This window comes from Eretmochelys imbricata, chromosome 9, assembly GCF_965152235.1.
Source record: "Eretmochelys imbricata isolate rEreImb1 chromosome 9, rEreImb1.hap1, whole genome shotgun sequence".
NCBI lineage: Eukaryota > Metazoa > Chordata > Testudines > Cheloniidae > Eretmochelys > Eretmochelys imbricata.
This window is the reverse complement of record NC_135580.1, coordinates 76,070,144-76,092,436: the sequence shown is the minus strand read 5'-3', so window position 1 is coordinate 76,092,436 and position 22,293 is coordinate 76,070,144. Positions and strand designations below refer to the sequence as shown.

The following is a 22,293-nucleotide window of genomic DNA, read 5'->3' as shown; positions in this document are numbered from 1 at the left end:
CACAATATCCATGCCTAACATAATTTTACCCCACTGCAGCTTGGGGGTACATTGGATGTTTATAAATATGATCAGACAAAAACATTGATGTGTCGGACGCTTAAAAATAAATAAATCAAGCATAAATTAGAAGACCCCAGATATACAAAGGGACATACAATGCCCAGCACACCACCACCTAACTTTTAGACCCTAGAAAAATCACTGGAGCAACAATGGGATCCATAAAAGCTGAGTTAGGCACATAGGCTCCATTTACAATGAATGGGAAGAGACATGTGCCTAAGAATGTGATCCACAAAAGCCAGCATGCTAAGTGTGGAACAACCTAACTTAGCCAATGGGAGATGCCAATGAGGGATGTGTCCTGAAACCTGCCCCTCTTAAAAAGTTTGGTGTCTGAGTCTGGACTGCAGGGTGGCACCTATCTCTGGTTACAATCAACAATCAGGATCCACAATCCATTCTCCTGGAACACTTGATGATGAATTTATTCCACTGGCAGAAGATTCTTTTGTGATCTGAAATAGGCTGAATGCATTGTCATCCACTCCCCCCAACTATGAAGATCAGCCCAAGTTTGTTCCCACTACATGCTCCCACTATAAATTCTTACTTGGAACAGAAATGAAAGACCTTTTATTGGATATTTGAGTCTCCCATGCAAAACAGCACCAAAATATACTGAACCTCTATAAAAACCTCAATAAATAAGCCTAATTCCATAATATGGAAAAAACCCACCTTGCTGTAACTTAAATTCATTAACATTCAGTTTTAAGCACTTCTAGGGACCCATTAGAAATAGAAAATCCACTAGTGCTAAACATTTCTGGATCCAAATCCCATGTCATATACACATGCACTTGTGCTTACTAGGCGATAAGGAATAATGCCATTTTCCCAACATAGGGCAGAACATCTGTACACCGAAGATGCTAAATACAAGGCAGGGCTGAAATCATGACCCCACTAACGTGAATGAAGTTTTGACATTAAGGTCAGTGGGGCAAGAATTTCATTCTACGCATTGAAAATACACATTTGCTGCTCAAATCAACAAAGCATGGCCACTTCATACAATGCGGCCACAATTCAGCAGCACCAATGCTAAATGGTGATCTAAATCATCCCTCAGATCTACTTACCTATTATGAATTGCTTTGAATAAAAAAAAATGACATGGGGAAGACTCTGCTAAGCATTTTGGAAAGGTTGGTTAGCACAGCTCTTTGGAGGACTTGAGAGCCATAAACATGTTCATGCTAGCAAAAGAAAAATATTTAATTGGCTGCTAACTGTAGTTACAATCATTTCTTCATCCATTTTTGAAAAGCTACAGAAAGCTAAACACATTCACTTCACAAGGTAAAATGCAACATGTTCAAATAGCGAAATCAGAGAACGTGTTACTTGCTTCCTGGCTAACTTAAGAAAAGCCAGGCAGCCAGGAAAAGTTTAACATCAACAACAGACTGAAGAGATTTAATAGTGGGGTTTAATGCAGGCAGAATAGGGTGAAGAACTGACTGATTCCAGGGATCAAACCAACTACTGAGCAGCTGATAAACGTAACTGATTTAAAATGTCATTCCGAAGAAACTGAAAAAACTATTTAGCACATTTTGATTAGTCTTTCCTACAATGTTATTCTGCTCATCCACAGACATGATGGACACAGTGTAAGAACTTAGATATAATGTACCTTGTGTTCAGCTGTCAATATCTTGTTTGGGACTTATGAACTGTTTTAATTCCTCCCAGATACACAGTTATCTCCAATATACTTTCAAGGCTATTTTAATTTTCAAAGCAGCTTTCTTTGAATGAGGAGGACAAGGAGAGGTAACAGTGCAAGTCTAATAGAACATTTTCATATGTTCTGTAAACGGTTATGTGAAAGATGAGACAATGTCTTCCAAAACACAGATTTTCAAGACATTTTGTTTAATAAAATGATTAGTCCTAGTGTAGTTCAAAAAAGAGCAGCCAGACTGCTACTGACATTCAGCCTTGACATTATTTCACACTAAACTGATGTTGTTTGATAAATTGGTAAATGTGCCCACTGCAAAAAACACTCAGAAAGCCAATACAGTTTCTAATCCCTGAAGTTAATTTCATGCTGATGAAAGGTGCCAGATTAACAGATTTAAAGACCTAATTCCTCTGTTTAGAGGCAGAATGGTTAGAACACATGGAGCTGCAGTGCAGCGCCTAGCATGCCAGGAAATTTTTTCTGAAGGGGTCGCTTTTATGAATGATAATAGTCCAGCATAATCAGTTAGTGGCCTTTTTGAGACTGCCAATTAATGCCCATGGTGCTAAATTTTTTGTGAACACATGGATAGTTCAACCAAAAGCTGCACTGAGCTCACCAAGTCATTTTGCATTAATGGAAAAACAGCCATCAAATAATGATGTTTGGTCATTATAGACCTGAGAGGGAAGAGTCTCCATATTGCATTATCCAACTCCTGTCCACACAAACCGGATCTTTAGTTCCTACAACTTTGTTGGAGGGGAAGATGTTTACATGTTTAGTAGGAATGCATAAGAATAAAAATGTTAAAGGTCACTCCTCATTTTCCAATCTCTCTGGGATATTTTAAAAAGAAAAATTATTTAATTACTGAAAGTAGCAAATAAAGTTAAAGGCTAACTTAGATTAAAAACCATCTGTTTCCTATTTTAATTATTCAAATTGGAGGCATTCACAGTTTGATAAATATATACAATGCATTAACATTACAGCAAGTGATACACATCAAAATTGATAACCATTAGACAGCCAAAATAATTTATTCATGGAAAATAAAGATCAATCCATATTCCAGGAATGATTTTTCCCTGCTTTGATCTCTACATCAACAACCTAGGACTATAAACTGTACTTTATATAGATGACTAAGAGGACTGTTTTAATAAGATGAAAATACCACTTGGTGGACTATCTCAAAGTCAGTAAACTTTCAGTGTTTTAGCAAGTACATCCCAAGAAACCTATGGATCCAAGATTGTTGCTTTGACCAACAGCAGTTTACCTTATTGCATGCAGACTTAACTATTCTTCACTGAAATATAACCTTATTCTCAGTGAAGAATATTTTGTATGAACACTGAATGCTCAGTTATGTATCCTCTTGTGAAAGCCTCTAACTGTACTTGGAATACCTTTGTTATTTGAACAATTTCATAAATGGATTGGGTTTTCAGGATGGGTTTATATACTTATATATTTACAGAGAAATCCTGTTTGAACTATATAAAGATTTTTGCAACATTAGAAAGACCACAGCTATGTGACACCCTGCACGTCTGTCAGTAAAAAACTACTTCTAAAAATCGAATAAACCTCACTATAGCTTATTGTAATGAAGAGGTGTCACTACAACAAAAGAAGCTATAAAGTCATTAGGAGCCTAAGTACAGAGGTTTTTTTAAAAAAATCTGAAGAGTAATTTTTTGGCATAAATCATTGTTTTTCATAACATCACAGGTAGTTCTAACTAGAAATTTTTCTAATTATTTCTGTGAATTAGGACTGCATGAAGAGTTTGATACTTCTGACAGGATTAGATTGAAGTTCATAGTAAGCAAGAAAATATTTGAATTGGTTTACTTTTGAAGTGGATAGTAAAGTCTAAAATAGGCTATCACCTATCATAGCAAAAACATTACAAAGTGTGTTGGTGTTACATCTGCAAAATGCAGTCTATATTCTTACAGAATACAAGGATGACAGTTCAAAAATATTTTAACATGCATGCTTTACTCAACATAATATGAAGTCACTTTGCTTGACTAATATACATATATCAAACAATCTAGACAAAAATATTGAAAAATAAATTGTATTCCTCCCGTACTGAAGTGACGGTACTATACAAGTTCCCAGTTAGGTGAAAACAGCTTTTGGTAGCGAATTTTTAACCGGCCCATTAAGTTGCTCTGCAAGTAATGTAGTTTTAAAAGACCATAAAACCAGATTCAAGTCCGACTATATGTTTTAATATGCTTATTAACAAAGACAACACGTCCATCTGTGTATTCCATGAATTTTGCTGTGTAAGCAAGTCAACTGCAACCATCATCTGAACTGCATGCATCAGTTCCCCAACTGTACATGTTTTTCATAATCTAAAAAACCCACTTTATAATTTAAAATATTATATATCATGTTATTAGTGTTCAGCTTTTCCTTCAACTAGAATGAGCCAACATTATTAGTTGACTTAGAATTTTAGCTTGGTTCTGTGAAAAGATAATTGCAAAAATATACCCCCAACTTCAAAATGTACTGTACAGACCTAGAAAAACATTAAAGGGCTGTGATACCTTTGAATTTCTTAATGTATTTAGAAAGGACAGCAAGCCAAAAGTGAAGTATCATATAATACAAATATTTAGACATCCAGGGGATACTGCATACAGCGTAAGAGGTATACATAGTGAATGCTTTGGAAACATATACAGAGATCCGCAGCTTTGACTACTTAAGTTAAACTTGATCACGTAGGCGGGCCAGTCTCTGTGACAGTTCATCCTGCAGAACGTCAGAATAAAAAGTTATATTCATTAGTATGTATTAGTTTTAAAATAAAAGATAAATGCAAAGACTTGTACTATCCAAGGTCACACCACAAACACAACAGTAAATAAGACAGAAGCAAGAGCCAGATAAGAATTTGCATTTCTAGGAGACAAGTGTTAATTGACTCCACTGTAACTGAGTCATTTGGTTGCATCCTCAAATGAACCAAGCTCAACATGGATGAGAAGTTGAAGTAGGATGGTGGCTCTACACCACCTTGTACCTCTGCCATTCCCAGAACCAGCCAATGGCCAAATCAGACCTTAGTGCAAGCTGGAACTGCCATCTAACATACTTTGCCCTAAAGGATCATTCACCAATGCAGGATCACTGAAGCACATTACTCTAAAAGCTAAGCCCCTCAAATCTTGCTCCGCCAGAGCAAGGGGTGTTAACAGCTATGCCAGTTTTACCTCTGCTGAGGATTTGCGCAGGAACAGAGGAATCCTGAGCTGCTCATTCAGAGCTAATTTAAGGCCCCTTTGCCCTACTTCAGAAACGTAGGGGACCTTAGCAAGAGAAGAGGACCTGACCCAGTATATACATTGGATGCCCCAGTTAGTGAACAGGGGAAAAGTTAAAGTATGTGCACAACTTGTAGACTCATTGAAACACAAACACCTTATGCCTGTAAGTCAACCTTGTTTTAATTACACACTGCATTTATTTTGATAAAAATAAAACTAATTTATTATATGGTCCTGGAAGTTTGCAAATAAATTTCAATTTTAAATATCACATACAATAGTAACCCTTCTACATAAACGTGACATATGATTAGAAAAATTACAAAGCAATATTTACCTGCTCTGCTGAAGCAACACTTGTGCCAACAGAACCAGTTTGCCCCTGGGGTAGTTCCATGTTCAGATCAAGGCTACAATTAAAAACACAGACAAATATATATCACAAAAATAAATATAGCAACAGACCGCAGCAGGGTGCACATTAATTGACAAATAGTGTTCTATATAGTGTGTGGCCATCAGTGTCTCAAATACAACCTGATACTTTGTACTCCAGTTAATTAGCCAAGCTTGATAAGGAAAGCGGGGTGATCACCAAGCAAAGAGATTGTCTAACAGTTAACAGCAATAATTTCTGGGACAATTAGCAAAATTTCTGTTTACTGGGGATGCTTTTGGATAGTACCAATGGATTAAGCAAGGCTCAGACTGGTGATAAGGTATCAAATTCTAACATCACAGTTTTAATACAAAATCTGTCAAATAAAGGTAACCCAGTAGTAGTATGGTGCACTAATTCTCCATCCCTCCCTTATCGCCAGCAAAGCCCAGTCCAGCAGCAGGGACATTGTTTTCGTGCTCATGGGGCAGTGGATTTATGGCAACAAAGCAGTAACACCAGCTCCTGCCTTACAAAGAAGGCATGAAAGGGGTGTAAGGGGAACACAGGACAAAGGACTGGAAGGGACCTCCTGGGTCATCAAGTCCAGTCCCCTGCTATCACTGGCAATTCTATCAACTCAAATTAAACAAACTAGATATACAGTATATAAAAAAGCAGAATTGACTGATCACCTAGTTGCACTATCCTGGGCTCAAACATTTTTTAGTATTAAACCAGATGCCCCTCACTGCCTTTTTAAAGGCTGACAGCACAATAGTGTTAAACATTTGTACTTTAAAATGTTATGTAGCCTTGCCCTCACTCATTTCTATTGTAAGATCACTATAAAGAAATGGATCATGCTGAGATAGTTAAACCTATCTAGGGTGCACTTCATGCATGTATGAAGAGGTTTAACTATCTCAGCACGGACCATTTCTGTAAAGTGATTTTATGACAGAAATTAGCTGTTCTAGTTCTAGACTTTAGCATAAATAATCATGCCAAAACCACGTGGTGGTTTATAATCTCAATCCATTTTCACTCATGAAGATTTGAGCCGTGATATCTAGAGGTGAAAGCTCAGCATATATACAGCCACTGGATTATTTAGTTCCACAAGACTAGCACATTTGTAGTGAGGGAAATCTGATAGTTAATTTAATTAAAATCAAGTGTAAGAGCCAGATGCGATTTCCCTTAAGATACACAAATATTACTACTTTTCAATATTTTTTATATTATATACTCACCCTGCTTCATCTGCCATTTCCTGTAGAAGCGTATCCACTTGGTTCTAAAACAGGAAATCAAAACTGAATCAGTTTCTGTTATTGTATTTAATATAAGATTAACAGTATCATTTGTAATGAGCAAAAATTCTACTGTCTTAATAAAACTGATTTAGAAAGGAGCATCTGTGGATTTTGAACATTTATAGTCTGCACCACTAGAGGGAGCTACAGGAATTCAGAATACAAGGAGCACATCTCATACAATGGCTGCCATGCATATCAGCTCTCCAAGTTCAATTACTGATCTCTAATATTTCCAAATATGATTAAGTCTAACCTTGACTGAACAAATCACATCTACTTGAATATCACAACTACAGAAATGTTACTATAGTCATGACAAATTATGAAATAATTCCTTTATCAGGGCACAGGAAGCATCTTCCCCCACAGCAGACTTCTTTATATAATCCTTCAAACAAAAACTATTTTACTCTTTTGGAACCATGCTTTTTTAATTGTGATATAGCTGATGTCGGTATGTTTGACTAAAAATGTTTATTAAAAGTTAGTCAAAAGTTCCATAAATTGCAAAGGAAAGGCAAAAAATGTCATGCTATACCACCACTCAAACACATTAGTTGTAAAAGGGGAGCTTGAGACAGTATACATACCATGTATGAAGGGAAAGCAGTGGATGTATTGTTTCTTGACTTTAGCAAAGCTTTTGACACGGTCTCCCACAGTGTTCTTGTCAGCAAGTTAAAGAAGTATGGGCTGGATGAATGCACTATAAGGTGGGTAGAAAGTTGGCTAGATTGTCGGGCTCAACGGGTAGTGATCAATGGCTCCATGTCTAGTTGGCAGCCGGTGTCAAGTGGAGTGCCCCAGGGGTCGGTCCTGGGGCCGGTTTTGTTCAATATCTTCATAAATGATCTGGAGGATGGTGTGGATTGCACTCTCAGCAAATTCGCGGATGATACTAAACTGGGAGGAGTGGTAGATACGCTGGAGGGCAGGGATAGGATACAGAGGGACCTAGACAAATTGGAGGATTGGGCCAAAAGAAATCTGATGAGGTTCAATAAGGATAAGTGCAGGGTCCTGCACTTAGGACGGAAGAACCCAATGCACAGCTACAGACTAGGGACCGAATGGCTAGGCAGCAGTTCTGCGGAAAAGGACCTAGGGGTGACAGTGGACGAGAAGCTGGATATGAGTCAGCAGTGTGCTCTTGTTGCCAAGAAGGCCAATGGCATTTTGGGATGTATAAGTAGGGGCATAGCGAGCAGATCAAGGGACGTGATCGTCCCCCTCTATTCGACATTGGTGAGGCCTCATCTGGAGTACTGTGTCCAGTTTTGGGCCCCACACTACAAGAAGGATGTGGATAAACTGGAGAGAGTCCAGCGAAGGGCAACAAAAATGATTAGGGGTCTGGAACACATGACTTATGAGGAGAGGCTGAGGGAACTGGGATTGTTTAGTCTGCAGAAGAGAAGAACGAGGGGGGATTTGATAGCTGCTTTCAACTACCTGAGAGGTGGTTCCAGAGAGGATGGTTCTAGACTATTCTCAGTGGTAGATGAGGACAGGACAAGGAGTAATGGTCTCAAGTTGCAGTGGGGGAGGTTTAGGTTGGATATTAGGAAAAACTTTTTCACTAGGAGGGTGGTGAAACTCTGGAATGCGTTACCTAGGGAGGTGGTAGAATCTCCTTCTTTAGAAGTTTTTAAGGTCAGGCTTGACAAAGCCCTGGTTGGGATGATTTAATTGGGGATTGGTCCTGCTTTGAGCAGGGGGTTGGACTAGATGACCTCCTGAGGTCCCTTCCAACCCTGATATTCTATGATTCTATGTACATTTTGTATCGGAGCATTTAGCAGCTCAAACTATTCTTTTGCTCACAAGGTAGCACAAATATTTCTCAAGTTAAACTGAGAATGCCCCTACTCCTGTTATATCTTTCAAAATGCAGAAGGTATAGAAGAGAAAGTGATAATGTCTGTGTACAGTTGAGTAACATGGTATTTTACTTGCTGCAATATCAGTTATTCTTACTTGTGGTGTTGTTAACGTAGTAGTATTACTCATTGTGTCTTCCATCTGTGCCGTCTGAACATCCAGTGTTTCAAACTGATGCTCAAATTTGTCCATTAAGGCAGATATCTGAAGATAAACAAATACTGTCAGAGCAAAAGTATAAAACTGAGTTTATACCTCTGAATTCCAAATTAAATGTATGTCTACCTTTTCCAGGTTCATGCTCTTCAATGTAGCATCCATAGATTTAACTACGCCTGCCATTGACTTTGTTACCTAAAAAAGATAAAGTAAAAGATATAAACCTATAACAAAATCACATAATAAACAATCATTAGTTTGGTTAACCCCTTCTGTATTTAAGTAAACTTGTCTGTTCTCATCTCTGTCCAAAGAACTTTACAATTTTGTAATAGTGGTGTTACACAGCTGTTTTCAGGTCTATCAGCTTTTTACTGTAAATAAACCCTCCTTTTCAGAAGTTTACAGTTTAGCTGTAAAAAAAATGCTCTGGGCTGAATCTCTAGAAATAAAGACATTTCACAAACAACAGGGAACTGAAATCTATATAGCATTTTTTGAGTTATGATTGTAGTGATAACTGGGGTCTAGTAAGCCTACCCCGGCCGTGAGTAACGGTGAGAAAGTGGATAAAAATTCAGAACATGTCAAAACAGCCTAACAAATGAATTTTGAGGGTAAAAGATGTAAAAGGGAGACCAACAGACTGAGTTACTCTCAACAAAAAGGTCTACTAATATAACTCAAGCTCTGCGTTAAATTCATACTTGGTAAACATGAAACCAATGGACCAAAGTTGTCAGTCTTGGAAATTAGGCCTAATTGGTGAACAAAATAATGAGAGGATGGGCTATTCCATCCACTGATTCCTTTTGGTGTCCTCAAAAAGAGACCTGGGGACGTGAGGGATGTAGACGCTGACTGACAAAGACGAGAGAAGGGGAAGGAGCGAGCTTTATCATCATGGCTGCCACTCCCACTATCTCCTGGAACCCCAGGAGTTACTGTCATACCACTGGGCTTTCACTGTCCTGACCACACCAGGCCCAAAAGAGAGGGACTCAGATGACACCGTCACCTCCACTGTCTCCAGCTAACTTCCAAATGCCACCCAGGATGTGAGACGGTCAACCCTGATCTCCCCCACTCCTGTCTCCTTTTCTCCACCTTATTTCTTCTCTTTCTTAACCTCCCTTTTCCCTTCTGACTAATAAGATTCTGGCTTAGCAGGCCAAGACTACACATTTCACAACACTGCTGTCAGTTTGTGACCAGAAAGAATCAGCTAAATGCGATGCCCTACACAGCCCACTGCTGGTACAAGTTTGCCAGGCCTTGATAAGACCTTCGGCTGTGCATGTTTTTCCAGCAATGAGGATGCAAGCAAAAGTCAACACCAGAGACAGAAACTGCAGTTTCTATCTTTAATGTTTTGTTTTCCCTGTGTGTGTTTGTCTTCTGTGTCTTAAAGGAAGCAGGATCAGACTAACAGCATCAACAGCTCCAGGATCCTCTCAACTAAGAGTATGTCTACACTACCCATGTTATAGCACTGTTGCAGCGGCACTGTGACGTGGGCAGTGTAGACACACTTTATCGCCGGGGAAGAGCTCTCCTGGCGGTAAAAAAACAACACCCCGAACGGGCGGTGGTCGCTTTATCGCCGGGAGCCACACTGTCTATACAGGCGCTTTTCAGCGCTAAAACGTTTGTTGCTCGGGGGGTGTTTTTTCACAACCCTGAATGACAAAAGTTTTAGTGCTGAAAGTAGCAGCATAGACACAGCCTAAAATCTCTTTTCCCTAAAAAGGCGAGTTATTATCATTTTTAATATCATCCAAAAGACTTTCCAACAAAGGGTTTTTTTCCTTTCAAAACTCTCTCCAGACACAGGGAAAGGAAACAAGGCACATTAAAATAAAAACCTTACTTAATACTTTACATTTCAAATGCTTCAGTTGATTTTCCTACTTTTCTGTTTCTTTTAAATAGTTGTTTTTTTAAACTGTAGTGGTGTGTCTGCCATGGTATTAAGCAGGCTTGGGTCTCTGTACACCAAACTCTGTTTAGCATTGTTTAATATTGGACATGTTAACACCTTTAAATCTTTGAGCCCATATAGTCTATCTAAACTAATACAACAGGATGCAATAAAAACAAGGCCACCACAAACAAGCCCACGAATCTTTAAAAAACTAATTTTTAAAGAAGCTTTTCAGGCCTTTGGGCCGCAATAATAATCTCATGTTCCTTTTCTTCCAAAAGATAACTGTTACATACTTCAATGGCAGATGAAATAATTCTTATATATTTGAAGTGTAGCCATATCTGGAGTATTTAACAGCGAAGAGGAACATTGCACAACAGTAAGAAAAAACAAAAACAGCATATGACAAACTGCACAGGGAATTTAGGTTACATGGCATGTTTACCTTAAAAGGTTTTTCTAAGCCACTTATTTTCAACAGTATAAACAAGGAATAACATCACTACTTCATACCATAGCATCTTTACTGACCATAGATGCTCAGGATCTCCATTTAATTTCTCATCTTAAAGATAGCGATGCTACAAAATGGGCTGCAGGGCACTGATTCAGTACAGACAGGTAAAAAATCCATTTAATTAATTTCCTACAGTACTTACAATTTCCTTGGATCTCCCACCCAAATGCTATCTAATAAGATTGTAAACTAAAGTAACAGGACTGCAGAAATATCCTTGACAGTCTATTTTAAAAATGCGGTCACTAGACAGGTCATTGTGAGCTGGGACCATAAAAGGTAAGTTTACTTGTGTCTAAAAGATTCTAAACTATTGTTACATAGCTATTTTGCATACTCCATAGTAGATCAAAACAAATACTTTCTATATGCCTTTTTGGAAACCCACAAGAAATCAATTTATCAAGTGCATCTACTTGTAAAATGGAAGGGACAGTTATCTTTAAAAATTTGTGACACAAGACACTGATTTAAATTAAGATACATTGGTTAGCTAATAGGAAACATTTGTTTCCTGTGAGTACTAGGAGAAACATGCAACAATGGCATCAATACCATATGAAGGATGGTGGCATTAACCCAACTAATTAATTCATAATTCTCACAAGCCAATGCTTCATACACAATTTAGTTTACTGTGGGCCACAGTTGAAGACTGCCAAGCCATCCCAGTAAGCTAACTAATTCACTGTTTTAGGGATAGAATTAAGACAGTTTAAAGGAGAATCAGGGGCCTTATCCTTCTGTAGAGTTTATATATGGAAGTATGAAAACATGCTTACCTTGCCCATTGTTACTGCAGTTTGAACTCTTGCTGCTACTGCATCTACCCTGGCACTCATGCGCAAGAAATTGATTGCTTGATTCTTCTGTCGGATTGCATTTTCTGCATGTATTCTTGCAACTTCAGTATTACCCTTCTGGATTGCCTGTTTAAATAAAAGCAAACTATTGCTAACCCTTCTTAGCAATAATTACCCAGCAGCGGTAAGACTTCAAAAAACTTACACTTGCAAAACAAGTGAACTCTAGGTCAATTCAACTCCCATTCAAGTCAACGGAAAGACTGTAATTGACTTGGATGTGAACTAGATGGCGTCTTCTATGCATATGAAAGTATGCCTGAAATTTTCAACTACTTCCCAGAGCCTCAATACCAGTAAGTCTATGAAACAGATGTATTATGGAGTAGCATTCTGGATTTATATGCTCACAAATATCTAACCTTTAAAATACATTAAGCACCCAGTTTTTCATCAAAATTCATACTTCTAGTGCTACTAAAACAAGTAAGTGTTAAGATGAATAAGTATACCTCATTACAGTATCTTTCTGTTTATGAAATCAGAACAAAAAGTATCTCTCCCTCATTGTGTATATAGTGGATGCCACTTAACAGCAATCCATATAGTAACAACTTTTAACAGCAACATTTTGCCAGGAACCAATCCCATCCCATTGATTTTAAGGTTAATAGGATTCGGATACTGGCAACAGGCAGGCCATTTAGTAACAACTTTATTTTTTTGGAAGAAAGACCCTGGCTGCAGGCAGGTTTATGGGGTAAGGGAAATCCTACAAACCTGCCTGTGGCCAGGGATCCACTGTCCACACCGAAGGTAAAGGGCTGCGGCACCCACATCCCCACCCAATGGGATCTCCTGTCATTGCGGGCTGAGAGGGGATGCTGCAGGCAGGGTAGCAGCAGATGCTGGGGCTTTTCATGGGGAGTGGGGGTGCTGAGGTCCCCTAGCGTGGCATGGTACCTACCTCCCCCCGCATACTCTGATTGCACCCTGCTCTCAGCACATCCCAGAGCTCCCTTCCCCAGGCTGTAGCCCCACAGCCAGGTTTGCAGGGCTGCAGCCACAGAAGGAAGCTCTGGGAATGCTGAGCACCAGTTACAGGCAGGCAAAGGTTGCTTGCCCCAGTGCTTCCTTCCCTAGCTGCAGCCCCAAAACCATGCCTTTCCCTTGCTGGCCACTCTTGGATAACAATAAGTTGCTAATAAGCAGAACCCAGTGTATATGAAGTGCTTTAGATATTCAAAGCACTGCAAACACATTAATCCTATCATTATAACCCAACATTACAGGTTAACCTTAACACTGTTCTTTTAGTTATGAGAAAACTACTGCAGAGAAATGCAAAGGCAGAGCTGGAAGTCAAGGTATTGGCTCCCATAATTCATGTTACCTGTGTCAAACAGGGAAAAGAAAGTCTCTGCTTGGAGATTAAAAGAGTCTCCCAATAACAAAAAAGCCAGTCCAGCAGCAATGAAATAGGAAGTTGGACTCCATTCCTTATTATTCTCATAGGTCAACAGAACTGACAATTAAATTCAAACTGAAAGATCAAATTCTGCCCTCAGTTATATCCATGTAATCTGCATTGAAGAGGCAGAATTTAGTAAGCAAGATCTATTACTAATAATGAGCCAGAGACTTTAGGAAACACTAAAAAACCTTCCTCTTTGAAAAGGCCTTTCCACCATATGAACAGTCAACACTGACACTCCTTTCTACCCAAAACACCCAACTAACTAAAAAAAAATTTTAAAATTCTCAAAAAAATCAACCTAAAAAAGGTAAATAATTTTAAATGAAAATTAAAAACTCTACCCAAAGCAAAGTTTTTACCTCAAATTGGAAGAAGTGCCAAAGACTCCATGAAGTCCATTTGGGACTTCTCTATTGATTTTACATGGAAGGTGCTCTATGATGATGTGCAATGATATAATACCTTAAGCTAGATATACCAGAAAAGAATTCACAGTAAGTTTCAGATCCCAAGTGAGTTTGCAAGACTAGTATTTAGTACAGTACTGAGAAAATCCGATACACAAACACACACAACTTTAGTACAAAACACACTTTCAGATGTTAAGTGAAATTTATCTTTAAAATGTCTTTAACTGTTTCTTTGTATTGTCACAGGACTGTAAACAACAAGAAAAAAAGTCAACTTCTAAAAATAATGTATTAATCTAGTTCATCATTCTATACTACATTTTAAAGGGGAGTTAGAAATGGGACAAAAATGGGTTTGTGTCCTTTTTGCTTCTTTACAATATTAAGAAGTCCTGAAAGGTTTTCCTGCACTTATTTCTTTCATCTGAAATTCAGCTTGTCTCACTTGAATTTTATGGACTGGAAAATTAATGGAATTATGATACGAGACCAGAAACTAAAAGCAGAGCAACTAAACTTTGAGTTTTTAGCCAGACCATTTAAAGCTTTCCTCAAGTCCTATTTAACACCAATACGTAACATGCACTTGGGAGAAGAGGGGTTTTATTGAAGAGTCAACACTCCTAGAACTTCAAATAAGGACTGTGGGACCTCTCAGTCCACATAAGATGCTCAAAAAGATCTCCAGAAGTTGATGTTCCTTTTATTGAAAAGGTTACAACAAGCAAAAAAACTTCAGGCTAACTTTAAGCAGCAAAAGGATATGAACCCTATTTTAAAAATCTTCTTCACAGGTCACATTTAATAGTATATGATAAACATTAAGATAATTTAGAGAAACACTGTCAAGGAAAAAATTAACTGCACTACAAGAACACAGCATACATATTTTGAAGAAAAAGTTATGAAACATTCCATTTCAGCGTTAACAAATATGTACAATATTTTAAGAATATAAAAAATACTATGACAAAGGGCATGTCTTCACTACAATCTTAAATTGATGTAGGTTAGGTTGACTTATAGCCACTGCAGTAATTACTTACAGCCAACAGCCAATGTAAGGATTGCAGTGTCTACAGACACCGCATCACTAACTACACTGACATATGCCTCTTGTGGAGGTGGAGTTATGATGTTGGTGTAGTAGGGCACTTAGGGCTTGTCTACATTACCCACTACAGCGATCGATCCAGCGGGGGTCGATTTATTGCATCTAGTCTGGACGTGATAAATCGACCACCGAGCGCTCTCCCGTCATCTCCAGTACTCCACCAGGGCAAAAGGTGCAGGTGGAGTCAATGGCAGAGCATCAGCCGTCAACTTACCGTGGTGTCTTCACTGCAGTAAGTAGACCTAAGTATGTCGACTTCAGCTACGTGAAGCATAACTTAGACCGATCACCCTCCTCCCCCCTAATGTAGACCAGGCCTTACATTGGTAGGACCAAGGCTGTAGTGCAGACACTGACATAATTAGGCTGACATAAGCTGCCTTACTGTGTAGTGTAGACCAGGCCACAGTCACAAATATGTTACAGCCAATAGGACATAGTATATTGCCAATCTACATACGCTTCCTGTTTTATTACAATGCACACCAGGAAAACCATTACAAAGTACAAGTTAAGGACCTGCCTCACATAAAATATAAAAATTAAGTATATACACACAATGTGGTTTCATTACTTACCTTCTTAATTTTAGCCTTTTCAATCTTTTCTTCTTTATCACATTTTTTTGCATTCCTGCTGAGCTCTTTGGCAGCAAACTTCAAGTTAAACAGGTGTTCTGCAATGCATATTAAGGATCTACAAAATACTAGCAATACTTAAAATATGAACATGTCACTTTCCGTTGGATTTAGTAGCCCACTACATGCATACTGTATTTCCTTCTGCAAATTTTAATATTGGTAGGTCAGCCCCTTTAATTTGCATGAAACTGAGCAAACAAAGATGCGGTTTTTTGTTCTTTTTAATTTTACATTGCCCATGTTCCTTTGTCATCTTAGCTTAAAACCATAGTTTGGACACTTTTTTTAAAAACAAGTTCAGAATCAAAATTAGCTTACTTTGATGAAAGACCCAATTCAAGTAGTTAACAGGAATAAAAAATGCTGGTCTTTAGAACATGTGTGCATACAGATAGGGTGATTCTGAAGTCCTGGGAATCTGGAGAGAATGATAGTTTTATCATGGACTTCAAAGGGAGCAGAGTCGTCGCAACGCTAAGCACTTCTGAAAATTCCATCCCTAGCATTCACACAACATCTATATAGTTTTAACTTCGAAACCCTAAGATGCTACCTCCTGCTCCAAGGAATGCTATGGTGCCACAAACCCACAAAGAAAAATCAAAAAGGTTCAGCTTAAAATTATGGCAAATTTGAGATGAAAAACAAAGCTACCATGACACTCTTTTTCAGCTCACCCATCTCCCTATCAGGTAGGGGGAAAAATTAGAAATCTTACCCATCATATGTGCTATAAAACCTGCCCAGGACAAGGTGAGGCTTTACAACATCCTTCCGTTATAAATTCTTTACTCTTACTAGATGACAATAGATCATTTTGTCACGTGTGCTGTTTAATGGAATACCATTGCCCATAAGTACCCTACTAACCAAATATCAAAAATTCATCACATGTAAATAAGAAAATGTTCTCTGGTATAAATAAATGTTTATAAGTCCCTGGAAGGATGAATATTTTCCTTTTAGGAGGCAAAGAATGATTTTTCTGAAACCATGTGTGTATTATTTCTATGTAATTCTTCACCCTAACATCCACTCATCAGTTGGCCCACTGACCACTAGTGAACAATCTTTTCTTTGTTAATACAAAATGTTAACTAGGCTAAACATTAATGCAATGATAATTTTCTGCAGAACTGTAGGATTTCACCCCCTCAAACCACACACTCTGCATCAAAGTTGCATAGATGACCCTGGCTTGAAGGTGAATATGAAAAAAAGATTTAACAACTGACTTCACCATGATGACTCACTTTTGTAAAAGAGAGGTGTATAAGTTTGGTGTGCAAGGCCCTACAATGTCACTATACCATCACATATTTAAAGTTTGAACATCATGGGAATATTGATTAAATCATAAATCCAATTAAAGGTGAGCTGCAAAGGAAAAAAAGATAGCTGTACTTTCTTTGTTTCTGATGTGTAAAAAAGGCCTGAAAAATTTCTCCACCAAGAAAAGCATTCTGTTTGTTTTTACATTTGCATTTTAGGTCCTGACTGGGCTGGAAGACAGACATCACAAGAGAATGAAAACAGTGGGAACAAAAAGAGAAGGGAGATTTAATCAGAGTGGTTAAAATTGTTTTGTTTTTTGTCGACACCTATTTAGCTTCCATGTCTAATATTTTAAGTAAAAGAATCTTTAACACATTCATGTTTGTTTCTTTTGTTTGTTTTTAAAAACACTTGTCAATTGAGTTGTGGAGCTCAAATATTTTTATCTCTCTCAAGTGCCCTCCAACAAAACAAGGGAAAAACTAGACTTTATATTCCTGATATTTCTAAGGAAAAACTCAAACGGAGGGGGAGGGGAGTGAAGCATTTAATGAAAGCCATTACAGATCTTCTTTTTGCATCATCATCATAGCAGCAAAAAAGGGACCAAGCTTACTTTAAAAAACAAAATCCTTTGTAGGCCACTTAAAACATGTTTATTACACCATCAAGACACTTGTTCTACAAACGAAGATTAACAGTTAAAATAAGGTGTTTGTATAAAGATAAAACTTGTTCTACTTCTACTCAATGGCCTCAGGATGCAGGAGGGGGTCAGGGTGCAGAGTGCGGCAGGGGGTTCAGGGCAGGGGGTCGGGGTGCAGAAGGGGTGCGGCAGGGGGTTCAGGTGCAGGAGGGGTGCGGGTCCAGCCCAGAACGCACCGGGGGCAGGGCAGGCAGGACGGGACGACACGACAACAGGGGTCTCTGTGTTGCCCTGGCCCCACCTCCGGGCACCGCCCCACACAGCTCTCATTGGCTGGGAATGGGGAACAGCGGCCAATGGGAGCTTTGGGGGAGGTACCTGGAGGCGCGGCCAGGGCAACACACAGACCCCTGTGCCCTCCCTCCCCAGGTCCCGGCTGCTTCCCGGAGCGGCGCGGGGGCAGGGCAGGCAGGCAGACGGGGAGCCTGCCCTGTCCCCGGTGCACGCTGGGCCAGGCCGGAGCCGCTCTAGGTAAACGCTGGGGGGATAGGGTGGCTGTGGGGAGCTGGCGGGCCTCAGAAAATAACCCTGCGGGCCGCGTGTTTGAGACCCCTGGCCTAGGAACTGATAATATGCTATAAAGTATTTCATCTATAGGTTGCCAACTACAATCCAGCTCAGGTCAATGATCAGAACGACCATGTAAAGTATTACATCACTTCCTTAAATTGATGGCTTTGAGTCATTGTGACACACACCAGGATTTTATTTTTAAACTTCCTCAATTACTCTCAATGTTTCTACACCAGATAGCACAATACATCATCTGTTGCCTCACAGCTCTTTCATGCCATGGCACACTTGCGCCAACCTTTAAACGTACTTGTCTCAATATAGGATAACTCAAATGAAACCAGACTTCTTATATTCACCATAATTTATTTAGAAACCTGTTCAAACATTTCATCTTGTCAACATCCTTAGAACTACAGATGAGGATACTACTGAGCCAAACTTATAGAAAAAAAATTGTTAAAGGTAAGATCATTTTATATACCAGGGAAAAGTTTATTCTATTTTTGTTTATAAAGGACGTTAAGTATGATTTCTTATCATTACCAGGAATGAAAAAAAGAAAAAGGCCAATTCCTTGCTCCTGCTACGGCCTCAAAGCCAAATGATCCATCCAGCTAACAATTCCTGTTGTGTGAGGAAAACCCCAGTTGACATAAAGCTAGAGTAACTGGCTCTATGTCATCCCTGTCTCAGACTCCGGCATAGGGCATGACCAGAGTGCTATGGCATTTCAGCTATTCCTGGCTCGTAGAACAGCTCTTTGGTGTTGCTGGCAGTCAGGTGCAAGTTTGCCCCATGGACTGAATGGGCATCCCCCAGCCCAACCAAGATTGGGGGAATGAAAGTGTGATGTAAAGACACCTTTGCTACTCTCCCTGTCCCTCCACTAAAGTACAGTGCTAAGTGGATATTGATCCGACCCATTACATAAAACAAGTCAGACTTGAAATGGGAAGGGAATCTGAAGAGTGGTAAGATCGAATGGAAGAGAGACTTTAGATATAAGAAATCTCTCACTACAAACACATAAAACATTAAGATAAAAAATATATTCTTGTAAACAAAATAACTTTCACCCTCTTCACATCCCACTTCTGGGGGGGGGGGGGAGAGAGCGCAAAAGAAGTCCTTTCTTCTCCCATCTAGCAGGTTTATTTCCCTTGAAAGAATGGAATTATTCACTTCTTTCCACCTATAATCTGTATTAGGGCTGTCGATCAGTTAACTCACACGACTAACTCAAAAAAAGTAATTGTGATTAATCACAGTTTTAATCACATTGTTAAACAACACAATACCGACTGAAATTTATTAAATATTTTTGGATTTTTTCTACATTTTCAAATAGATTGATTTCAATTACAACACAGAATACAAAGTGTACACTGCTCCCTTTATATTATTATTTTTTATTACAAATATTTTCACTGTAAAAATGATAAACAAAACAGTATTTTTCAATTCACTTCATACAAGTACTGTAGTGCCGTCTCTTTATCATGAAAGTGCAACTTATAGATCACTTTTTATAGATTAAAAAGTGAAAATGTAGATTTCTTTTTGATTACATAACTGCACTTAAAAACAAAACAATGCAAAACTTTAGAGCCTACAAGTCCACTCAGTCCTACTTCTCATTCAGCCAATCGCTAAGACAAACAAGTTTGTTTACATTCATGGAAGATAATGCTGCCCACTTCTTGTTTACAATGTCACCAGAAAGTGAGAACAGGCATTCGCATGGGACTTTTGTAGTCAGCATTGCAAGGTATTTACGTGCCAGATATGCTAAACATTCATATGCCCCTATATGCTCTGGCCACCATTCCAGAGGACATACTTCCATGTTGATGATGCTCGTTGAAAAAAAATATGTTAATTGAATTTGTGATTGAACCCTTTGGGGAGAACTGTATGTCTCCGGCTCTATTTTACCCACATTCTGCCATATATTTTATGTTATAGCAGTCTTGGAGGATGACTCAGCACATGTTCATTTTCAGAACACTTTCACTGCAGATTTCAAAAAACACAAAAAAGGTACCAACGTGAAATTTCTAAAGATCGCTACAGCACTCAACCCAAGGTTTAAGAATCTGAAGTTCCTTCCAAAATCTGAGAGGGATGAGCTGTGGAGCATGCTTTCAGAAGTCTTAAAAGAGCAACTCTCCAATGTGGAAACTACAGAACCCGACCCAGTAAAAAAAAAAAAACAAAAACAAAACAAAAAAAAAAACAACCTTCTGCCAGTGGCATCTGACTCAGACGATGAAAATGAAATCTGTCGGTCTGCACTGTTTTGAATTGTTATCGAGCAGAACCAGTCATCAGCATGGACTCATGTCCTCTGGAATGGTGGCTGAAGCATAAAGGGACATATGAATCTTTAGCACATCTGGCATGTAAATATCTTGTGATGCTGGCTACAACAGTGACGTGAGAACACTTGTTCTCACTTTCAGGTGACACTGTGAACAAGATGTGGACAGCATTATCTCCTGTAAATGTAAACAAACTTGTTTGTCTGAGCAATTGGCTGAACAAGAAATAGGACTGAGTGGACTTGTAGGCTCTAAAGTTTTACATTGTTTTATTTTTGAATGCAATTTTTTTACATAATTCTATATTTGTAAGTTCAACTTTCATGATAAAGAGATTGCACTACAGTACTTGTATTAGGTGAATTGAAAAATACTATTTCTTTTGTTTTTTTACAGTGCAAATATTTGCAATAAAAATAATATAAAGTGAGCACTGTTCTTTGTATTCTGTGTTATAATTGAAAGCAATATTTGAAAATGTAGAAAACATCCAAAAATATTTAAATAAATGGTATTCTACTATTGTATAAACAGCGTGATTAATCAGGATTAATTTTTTTAATCGCTTGTATCCAAGAATAAAACAATACAATTTCTGTCGCAGTACTAAGAGAAAATGAGCAGTTTATAATTAAACCATTGCCTTCATCATGTCTTACAATGAAGGAAATTATCAGTTTCTACTATGGATCATTTCAAGATTCTTCCAGTTTCCCACATATTCCAAGATCAAAACAAAACTGGATGAAACACTGCACTCTGAGCACTTGCTTTGACATCCACCCTGTATCACATGCCTCCAGCAGGCGTGGCATGGTAAAAGGAGATGGTCTGAGCCCATGTCAAGGCTTGAATGAATATTTTGCTTTCATGCTGAAATAAAACACTGGGCTATGGGAACCCAGAAATGGTCACACGGTTCAGGCCACGCCCTGCAATGCAGCCAGCCCCTCTTCCGGGTGGGAGAAGTTGACAGTCTAGCAAATGGCAGTGCTCAGTGCCAGCCCATCGCCTGTCTGGTGAGGAAGGGGTTTGGTGTGTCTGTCACTCCATGGAGTCCTTACAGTCAACAACAGTGCCAGGCCCCAACTCAAAGGCAGGAGTGGACAGCCCCCCCACTCCCGATAGGGCCCTTTCCCCCCGGGGGGGGTGGCGGGGGAGAGGGTGATGGGCCCTTCTCCCCCGAGGGGAAACTCCCAGCTCTCGACGGGGGGGAGTGGGTGGGGTAGGGATGGGCCCTTCCCCCCCCAGGGGAAACGCCCAGCTCTCGGCGGGGGGGGGGGAACGGGGGGGAGGAAATGGGCCCTTCCTCCCCAAGGGGGTCCTGCCAGCTCTGGGACCCATCTTGCTGGGGCCCCGTGTGGGGCAGGGCCGGGGTTGCAGACACTCGGGGACCCTGCCCGCGCCTCCTTCCCGGGCGCGCTGCCCTGCGGCCCAAAGGATACTCTCCATGCTGGACATGGCGGCAGCGGCTCCTCGGGCCCGACCCGGCCGGCGAAGGGCGACGCTCTGGATCGCAGCTCAGCTGTACCAGGCTCTCGGGGGGTTGTTGGGATCCAACTTCCGCCTTCCCCGCCCCGAGCGGCGTCTCGCGCAGGGAGGGCGGGACTCCGAGCCCTTCCGCGGCGGCGCCTGAGCGGTGGGGTGGAGGGAACGCGCGCGCGCCACCGCTGGGGGAGGAGACGGAGCGGAGATCCCCGGATGAGAGTGCGCTGAGGCTGGCGTGCTGGGGCTGGGTGCGCGCGAAACCCCCGCCCGGCGGTGTGTGGGTGCCGGGGCGCGCC

General features: G+C 39.9%; 1 protein-coding gene across 1 annotated transcript; it reads right to left on the bottom strand.

The window, feature by feature from the left end:
* Positions 1-3,989: 3,989 nt before the first annotated feature.
* On the bottom strand, positions 3,990-22,141 carry CHMP1B (charged multivesicular body protein 1B). The gene is made up of 8 exons (XM_077826538.1): positions 21,955-22,141; positions 15,629-15,726; positions 12,029-12,175; positions 8,929-8,997; positions 8,740-8,847; positions 6,697-6,740; positions 5,399-5,471; positions 3,990-4,546 (listed from the first exon to the last, which is right to left on the bottom strand). The coding sequence occupies exons 1-8, from the start codon at positions 21,968-21,970 to the stop codon at positions 4,502-4,504; spliced, it is 600 nt and encodes a 199-aa protein (XP_077682664.1). The 5' UTR covers positions 21,971-22,141; the 3' UTR covers positions 3,990-4,501.
* Positions 22,142-22,293: the final 152 nt, after the last annotated feature.